Source organism: Oppia nitens, unplaced genomic scaffold, assembly GCF_028296485.1.
Source record: "Oppia nitens isolate AA-2021 unplaced genomic scaffold, nextdenovo-longstitch-racon4-pilon3 scaffold3_pilon_pilon_pilon, whole genome shotgun sequence".
In the NCBI taxonomy this organism is placed as follows: Eukaryota; Metazoa; Arthropoda; class Arachnida; order Sarcoptiformes; family Oppiidae; genus Oppia; species Oppia nitens.
Genome location: NW_026533221.1, coordinates 8,906,874 through 8,916,805, shown reverse-complemented (window position 1 = coordinate 8,916,805; position 9,932 = coordinate 8,906,874). Strand labels below are relative to the sequence as shown.

General features: G+C 25.9%; 1 protein-coding gene across 1 annotated transcript; it reads left to right on the top strand.

Moving 5' to 3' along the window:
- Positions 1-267: 267 nt before the first annotated feature.
- Positions 268-1,983, top strand: LOC128957463 (sphingosine kinase 2-like). Its single transcript, XM_054303227.1, has one exon. It carries the CDS (start codon positions 349-351, stop codon positions 1,825-1,827), a length of 1,479 nt encoding a protein of 492 aa, XP_054159202.1. The 5' UTR covers positions 268-348; the 3' UTR covers positions 1,828-1,983.
- Positions 1,984-9,932: the final 7,949 nt, after the last annotated feature.

Sequence of the window (9,932 nt, the reverse complement as noted above, 5' to 3'; positions counted from 1 at the left end):
TGATATATTTAATAATTATTATAATAATACTTGTGATAATATATTGAGATAAAGTATAAAAACACTTACATTTGATTGACATTTAATTTATTATTATATGATCTTATTTTCAGTTTCATTACCATCTAATACTAATCATCAAACTAATAAAAAATTGGAGTTTAATTTGTGTCAAATTATGAATTCAAAATATATTTTCGACTAATATTGAAATTTTGGAAAATTATTAATCGTAATAATTAATTATCGTAAACAATATACTGTATATAAAATCATGAAACAAATGTTTTAAATCAAAATTATTTTATGTGAATCTGAGATATATTTAACTATAATTATTGTAAAAACATGAAAATAACGTTAAACAGTGATATTCAAAGTAGTGATAATCTTTCGATAATCAATGGCCAACACAATGACTCAGAACCCGTCGGTATTAAAGTGGCCGCTATTGACGAGTCATTGCTTTTACATCAAACTGTAGACATACTATTAGCGGGCAATACGGACACAAAGTGTGAAGTGGAGTTGACCGGCACTTGTCTTCAATACCGATATCGGGATAACCGACTAAAAGATAAATGCAAAATCATATATGTTGTCGATATAATCGGCTGTTCTGTTAGTGATGCCACAGATGAGTCCAAAGTTGTCCTCAATATCATTGCCTATCGTATACGTCGTGGTCGGCGTAAACGAAAGTCAGTAAAATTAGTATTCAGTGGTTACGGGAGTCGTGACCACAATTACGAAGAGGCCATTAAATGGAAGCGAACAATAATGAGTCTAAATTACGGTCCATACGGTATCACTGGTCACGGCCGACACAAACCGCTAATGTTTATCGTAAACCCTAAGAGTGGTCGCGGGCGGGCACTCAAGATATTTGAGGACTTCGTAAAACCACTGTTGAAGGAAAGCGAGACGTTATATGAATTGCAAATCACAGATCACGCCAATCATGCATTGGAACTCATGAGAGATACGGATGATCTCACCAGATATCGGGCTGTAGTTGTCGTGTCTGGCGATGGACTACTCTATGAAGTGGTCAACGGTCTGACTAAGCGCATGGATACCATAACTGAGGAACGTTTGCCCGTGACGTTAGGTATAATACCTGGTGGTTCTGGTAACGGATTGGCTCATTCAGTGAATCAGGCATTTCTTAACCATCAGAAAGCAGTTGATTCCATATATGACTGTGTACTACATGTGCTTCAGGGACATCCATTACCCATGGATTTGGTACGCGTAACGACTGAGCAAAATGTTTATTTCTCATTTTTATCACTCGGTTGGGGACTAATGGCCGATATCGACATCGAGTCTGAACGGCTCCGGGCGTTAGGAGAGCCGAGATTCACTATTTACGCACTCTATCGGTCTTTTGCCTTACGAAAGAACAGGGCTCGACTCAGTTATCTTCCGACACAAACCGACTCATCGGATGTTCCTGTTTTAGCCGAACCGGTTGGCAAAGATTGGGTAACAATTGATGACCAATTTATTCAGATTTATGCCTCCTATCAATCGCACATAAATTCAACGGCAATATTTGCTCCCGAGGCCACACTAGACGACGGTATTATTTGGCTGCTATTTTTACGAAGTAAAGTTAGCCGTCGTCAGGTCATACAGTTTTTATTGGCACTGGAAAAAGGCAGACACCCGGCACTGCCCTACGTTGACTTTGTCCCGGTCAGGGCTTTCCGTATAGAACCGTATAATAATATCGGCAAAATGACTGTCGACGGTGAACTGGTCGAGTCGGGTCCCATACAGGCCGAAGTTGTGCCCCGTATGGCCACTATATTGACCCGATAGTTGTGTCACATGAATCGGGAAATTGTTATTTATTTTTCTAAGTTGTTTTTAAACTCATTTTTATTGTTTTAATTTTAATAATAAATATATATTGAAAGTCTTTGATAACCTCATAGATAGGTCTCGATATACACTACAAGTAATACAAGTAAATGATATTTTGTAATAATAATAATAATTAATGAAATAATTATTTTTTCAAATAATCATTTTTATAAATATAAAATAACTATAATTTTTTTATAAAGCATGATAGTATTAAGTTTATATTTATTTATAAATTATTATTATTATTATAATTAGATATTGTTAAAAACAATATGTGAACTAGACAAACTGTGAAAAATAATTAAATATTTTTAAATATGAAAATATTATTTATGAAAAATATGTATTTCTAATAATAATTATTGTAATAAAATTTATTAAATGTCATTCAGTTTAATTTTAATACCATTAAAAATAGTTATAATATTATTGATAGTTTGCTAAAAGTTGACTAACCATCGGTTCGGGTCAATGACCCGGAGTAAACTTATTCAACAATTAAAAGGTTTGATTTTGATTGTGTTTCGTATATTTATTTTATTATCTAAAATTTTAATATTAATTACTAAATGATATACTAGTGATATACTGTATATCAATATTTTCAGTGACGTTTACTAAACATTTGTATAAAAAATAAATTATAATAACTATACTAAACTATAATAAACTATATTAGTTTAAAACTTTTAACAATTAATATGATTTGACAGAAAATTACTGTATTATTAGGCAAAACTTTATATATTGTGTAATATTAATATGAATGTCATGTCATAGATGGCTACACGTGTTGTTTCACATTTTCCAAATGTCTAAAATTATTTTATTTAATCAAAAAATTTATTATTACAAATTAATTTACAATATATACTAACTATAATAAATTGTATTTGAATTGTATTTGTTATATTTCAATATTATATAAGTTTTTTTGCAATTTTATCAGTAGAAGTTTTATCATTAGTGTATCCATTAAAATATAAGACAAATAAATGAACATGAGCATATTTTAGTAATTTTAGAAAAAAACTAAAATATATTTTTAAATGCATCTAGCACACATACTGTAAATTATTAAATAAAATATAGAGTAATGAAATTTGAGAAACTCTCTCATTAGTGATAAGTGAAATTAGCGCTAAAATTTACACCAAATTTGTTAATTAAGTTATGGGACACAACATATGTTGTCTAAATATTTACTTTAAACACACATTTGCTTTTGGACTCATCACTAGTGATCCACAAAAAGGTCAGACATTGAAAAATTAGCTAATCGTTTGTCGGGATATTATAATCATTGGTTTAGTTTAAGCATTATTTATAATTTGCTGTTATTTGTTACTATGAATATCATATTTGCTTTTAAAGAGCTCTCTCTCTCTCTCTCTCTCTCTCTCTCTCTCTCTCTCTCTCTCTCTTTCTTTCTTTCTTTTAAGAACTATTACAAAAAAAAATAATATTAAAAATCTAATCAATGAATATTTTTTAAATATTACTATTTTAGGTTTACTAATTGTTTATATTCATTAATTTGATATGCAATTTAACTCTATATTAATTTTACTGTTTAATCAATTAATCATTATAACATAAATTAATAGGCTTACCGGTAAAATTTATTTATACAACTAATACCGTAAACTCATATTTATCGCTTATATGAGTATCGATAAATATCATATGCAAACATAAAATGTAATTTATTTTAAATATAATACACTTTTATGCAAATGATACACATTATTGGTGTATGTCCTCCCTGTGCTCTCTATCACTCTTTTTTTCTCACTCACACCTATCAACAATTGCATTCTTGTTTTATATGATAACCACAATAGTCAACAACAGTAATGATAGACTATATAGTATATACCAATCACCTGTTTTAAACATTGTAATTGTTTAGTGATGTATACACTATTTAAATGTATCACAAATAGTGCCGATAATCTCTCTTTCCTCATTTTTCCTCAATCTATCTATCTATCTATCTATCATACCTCAGCTGAGTTATACCTATACAAAAAAATCAGGAGTAAAACAAGAATTTTTAAAAATATATTTGATAGCACCTGTATAGAGAGCTCTGTTAGTTTGTGTGCTATAATATAAATTAAGTGTCTTGAGATGAGAGGTGAGAGAGAGCCACACACACCACACACTGGGAGGTAAAAGATGATCGGCTTTTCCTTTGCCTCGAATGCCCTTTTCATTGTTCTCTAGGCGTATAGTTATATGACGAGCCCGCGGGTCGGGCTCTCTGAGCCCATCGCACACAACAACATCACCGAAAAAAACTTATTTTAAAGATATTGACGGCAGTGTTATATCCAGAAAATAAATGTTTTCTATCATTTTTTTTAAACTTAAATTATATTGTACTATATTTTACAGTACAGTGCATGTATGCATATCATCTACCAGTGCACTAATTGACTTCCAGTGCCATACAAATACGTATATTATTTTATTGACCACTTTTATGATCAAAACCTAATTTCCTGAGTTATACATGCAATTCATATGAACCAATCAATCCCTTATTAGATAGACATTCCTCTAAATAAATATACACTTAATCCCAAACTATTTGATTATTTATATATATATACCATTCGTCTCCCAAACCATCCAAAAGGCGGTAAATATAAAGCACACAAAACTAACATAAAATCGTTTTCAAACAACTTAAAAGTTATCAAAACGTAAGTATTTTTTATATAAAATTATTGATAACATAATGCCACTCAATGGCTAAATAACAATGTTTTTAACGTGTTTTCAACTTAAAGTAATAACAATAGTCTCGCAAATGTGTTTTAAAATAATATATGTTTTGTTTGTATTATAGATAGCCTTATAGACAGCTCAAGCATTGTGTTGTATTTATTATATAATTTTATATTGAATTGCTTTATGTATTTTCATATATAAATACTTATGTGATATAACTTATAATATTGTTGTTTAATATATCATACACACCAATAGCACCGGCATATGTGTGCTCGCGTGAGGCAACTGTTAACGCAAATGTCACGAAATCTTATGGCAAATTTGCCTCTCAAACGGGCCGAGTAGGCCGACACTACCTGTGCTTACAAAATGTTATATCAAAGGAACAGACCTTTTATTCGGAAGGTTTTACAACAAAAAATTATTTTGTTTTGTGAACCACACGATCAAAAAGTTTGCATATCTATAATATATGTCTTATATCTTATATAATTCACTAAAATAACTGCTTATACAGTACAGTATATGATCAGCCTATGTATGCACTTGTAGTGTGTGTGTGTGTGTGTGTGTGTGTGTGTGTGTGTGTGTGTGTGTGTGTGTGTGTGTGTGTGTGTGTGTGTGTGTGTGTGTGTGTGTGTGTGTGTGTGTGTGTGTGGTTGTATTAGTGGCACTAAATTAGCCAAATCGATAATCACGCCTATTGTATGTGTTATTAATTGTATAATTGGCACACAAACCACACATTTTATTAGATAGTGAGGACCCACAGCACCGACGCTTACCATATGAATGGTAATACCAGAACAGATAAACACATAGATATGTGTGGTATGAGAGGAGAGAGAGAGAGAGAGAGAGAGAGAGAGAGAGAGAGAGAGAGAGAGAGAGAGAACTAAAATATTTTGACTATATTTATAAATGTTATGAGAAAAAAATTAGTGATTTTGAAAGCACAGGTGGCCTCTAATTAACATCATTTTGCTACTGAACTCTCACATAATTTTTTATTTATTATTTTAAATGAAATAAAATTTTGTGAATTATTATCTTTTTATTAATTTATTTATTATCTGTATTTTTGAGGATAAAAAATACAAACAATGCGTGAGTCTTGTGATTCAATCAATGAGATTCTCTGGTAAATAGTTTATTCAGTCAATTGTGTTTTAATAATATTTATATTATGCAAAATAAATATACATTTAGTATTAATTATAAACAATTCGTGAATCTAATTAAATTTTTATATAAAATTATTAATTTTTATATTTTAAAATTCCTTGATATTTTTTGCCAAATAAAATTTTAATATGACCATCATTATTGCATAATTATTATTATACTGTATATAAAGATTATTAATTGTTTTAATTTATGTATATAAATATTTATTTTTTTAATGTGAAATATATTCATTATACTGTATTTATAACTTATATTTAAAAATGCAATATAATTGTTAGCACGGGTAGCATAAACCACGATTTGGTATGACATCCCCATCAATTCAATATGTGTTTATATGTCAGTTATTGTGTGTTAATACAAATGCAGTAAACAAATATTAATTGAAATATACTCATTGCCAATATTATTATTTTTTAATTCATGTTCAAATAATAAGCAATTTTTAGTTATTATTTTAAATACCATGTATTAGTAATACACATTGTCTTTATTTTAATCATTTATTTAACAATTTACTTAAAAATATTCTCACATTTATACTAAATAACTATAATTTATGACAAAATTCAATATTTCAATTGTCTTTAACTATAAAAATGTGTATTATAGAAAAATAATTATTAAAATATTAGTTTTAAAATTATTTCAAAAGTTAATTTCAAAAAATCTCATAAAATTTGCCAAATAAATTTTATATGTTGACAATTAATTTAATAGTTGATAACATAACTTAGCTTATAGCAAAATAAAAATATAATTACCCAAAATGATATCAATATAAGCTATAATGTAATAACAATAATCATAAATATAAAAAAATAAAATTGCTTTCACTAAAATATTTTAACTTTAAAAAAATAAAATTATACTGATAAAATGATTTTCTAAAATATATTTGTTTACATAAAATAGATGTACTGTCTATCTTATGTACAAAATAACAGGTATATCATACAGCAATAAACATATATATATATACTGTACTGTATATGGGTTTCAAATAAAAGTTATGATCATTGACTTTACTGTATAATAAAGTGCAACAAATTATAAGTGACAGAAACAGAGAAAAATCTCATTTTAATCGCAGCGAATAATATATTGTATACTTATGTTATCATTAAAATATATTTTTATTTAATAAAATCATAATACAGATATTATATTCAATAATAAACTAAAGTTTATAACTTAAATGCATTGGCCATTCATAAAAATACTTATACTGTATACAGTGTATAGTGATATATTTACAGCAGATATTTTAAAATGAAAAAATAAATTTTTAAAAAATCTATTGACGATAATTACAATAAATTTTCTACAACTTTAGATATTTATATTTGATATTATTTTTAATGATAAATATATTTTAGTTATGGGATAAAAGCATATTATTAAGTATAGATCCCTTCACACAAAGTTCATTTAGCTTACAATATACAGTATTTAAGTTTTATTACACCATTAGTTTGCAAATTAAAAGTTATGCAAACAATCAATTTCGGGCAATATTAGAGTGACAGCGCTGTTAATTATATCTCAATGTATGAATTGTAGTAAAATTGCTATTTAGTAATAGACTACTATTACTACTAATACTACTACAGTATAAGTAATCAGTGTTGTCCTAATTATGTCCAAAAAGTATCTCATTATTTAGTTATAATAATAATATGCGTGACTCCTGAGCGCACTAAATGAATGTTTTTAGTTTTATTTTGGTTGTATTGAAAATCATATAACTTTAAGCAAATGCTTAAACATAGCAGACATATGGTATGTTTCATAGCCATAATCACTCATTTGGTTCGGTATATCAATTAAGATCTATATATTAATCAATTAGTGTCATAGCATTTAAAGATGAGGAGAGAAAGAATGAGAGAGAGAGAGAGAGAGAGAGAGAGAGAGAGAGAGAGAGAGAGAGAGCTGTCAGTTATTTAAGCAAAACTTTTTTGTCACAAAAATACAATTAGCAGTCATAATATGGATAATTTAATCCTATTGTTTATATTATAATTTTATAATAACATAATTTATATACTCTTTTTGTGTGTTATGCTATTCTTTAAGGATAACCAACTTTTTATTTATAAAATTTAGCATAAAATGACATATTTTAAAAAATTATATTTATAATAATATTTTGTTTATTTTTATCATTTGCTACAATCAATTACTATTTAAAAAAAACTAACTGTTACTGTAAAGTTTATGATAAAACTTTTAATTTTATTACTATATAATAAATATATTGTACAATGTTAATTATTTTAAAAATATTATTTTAATTATATATATATATATATATATATATATATATATATATATATATATATATATACAGTATATATATCTATATTTTAACTGACCTTAATTGGTGATAAAGTATTAATAAAATTTCTATTTTGCAAAATAAAAACAACTAAAATTAACTAAATAAGTATTATTATAAATTTGACTGATTATCTAATTATTTATTTATTACTCAACATTGACCATAAAGTAGTTTATCTTTTATATGGTTTATCATAAAGTGTTATATGATTAATATCGGAGACACTTTTTTTGTTTGTTTTCTAACATCGTATGCTTTTATCAAAACTAGTTCATATGATTTTATACGTCAATATAGTTTATGTCAGTTACTCAGTGGCCGAGAGGTTAAGGTATTTTAAAGTGTTTAAGAGGTTGTTTGGATGTGTTGCCTAAAAACAACACATCCAATACGATGCCCGGGGTTCGATTCCCTGACGCACTAATCATGTATATTGTCATTTCAAACATAAAGTAGCAGCTAGTTTGGGTACCCTTACCAAGCTGACTTACTGTTTATACTTTGTAGGTACTCCTCTAGAGGCTCTAAACTTATGATTTATTTACGCATGCTATAGACAATAACATAAAAATGGGACAGGGTCTCCTAAAAGTGTACCATACAGTAAATGTGACGTGCATTTTAGATCCTGATCCTTTTTCAATATAGTTTATCATTAAGATTTAATCATAATAATAATAATACTAATATTAAATATAATTTTAATATAATTAATTTTAGTTTAAAATTAATTCAAAATTTGATAAATTATTAAACTAAATTAAATTTTAAAAAAACAAATTAAAAGATAATAGTATTTAAAACTATTTATTTTGTTTTAAGATAGATTTCATACATAACATTTTTTATAGATAATAAGAAATAAACAAATGTTAAATTAAATATATATATCTTATTATACTTATTTATATTAATATCATACATAATAAAAGTTTAAATGTACACGTATTAAAACACAATATTTATAAAATTATTATAAATTAAACAATTATTCTAACTAACTAACTAGTAATACTGTATATTGTAATTTCCAAATATATTTATAATAACTTTTATTTATAATCATATTATAATAATTATATTAATTATATTTTTGATAAATAAATTTATGTATATTAGTTAAAATATTTTTTAATAATTGATAATTTTGAAAATAAATGATAATAAATGTTAAGTCATTTATAAAATAAAATGTATATATTTTCTATTAAACATAATTTCTTAATTGTTTTTTATTAAATGTATTTAACATGAGTTTTCTGGGTTTATTGTAGTATACCATTAATTATTTAATGCATATGATAAATAATTTTTTAATTAAGCAATACATTTACAATTAATATTAATATATTTGTATTTTTAAAAAATAAGAATAAATTAAAAATGGTTTAACATATAGTATATCTTTTAAAAATTATTATATAGACATCTTGTTAAACAATATTATAGTTATTAATCAATAATATTGTAAAATAATTAGCCTAAATATGTTAAACATTGTTTATGAAATATTAATAAATAAGCAATTAAATAAAACTTTACATTGTTAAGGCCATTTGTACCATTGATATGCATTTCAGCAAATTAAACAGTAAAATAATATATAAGAATATAATACTATAATATTAATATTTGTAATAATTATCATACATTGCTATATTTGTAAACTTCTATAAATATGATTATATATATACAGTAATTAATTAATTAACTTTTTATACATTAGCTTATTATTATTACATATATAATTGTATTTTATATGATTAAAAATATTGATAATAAT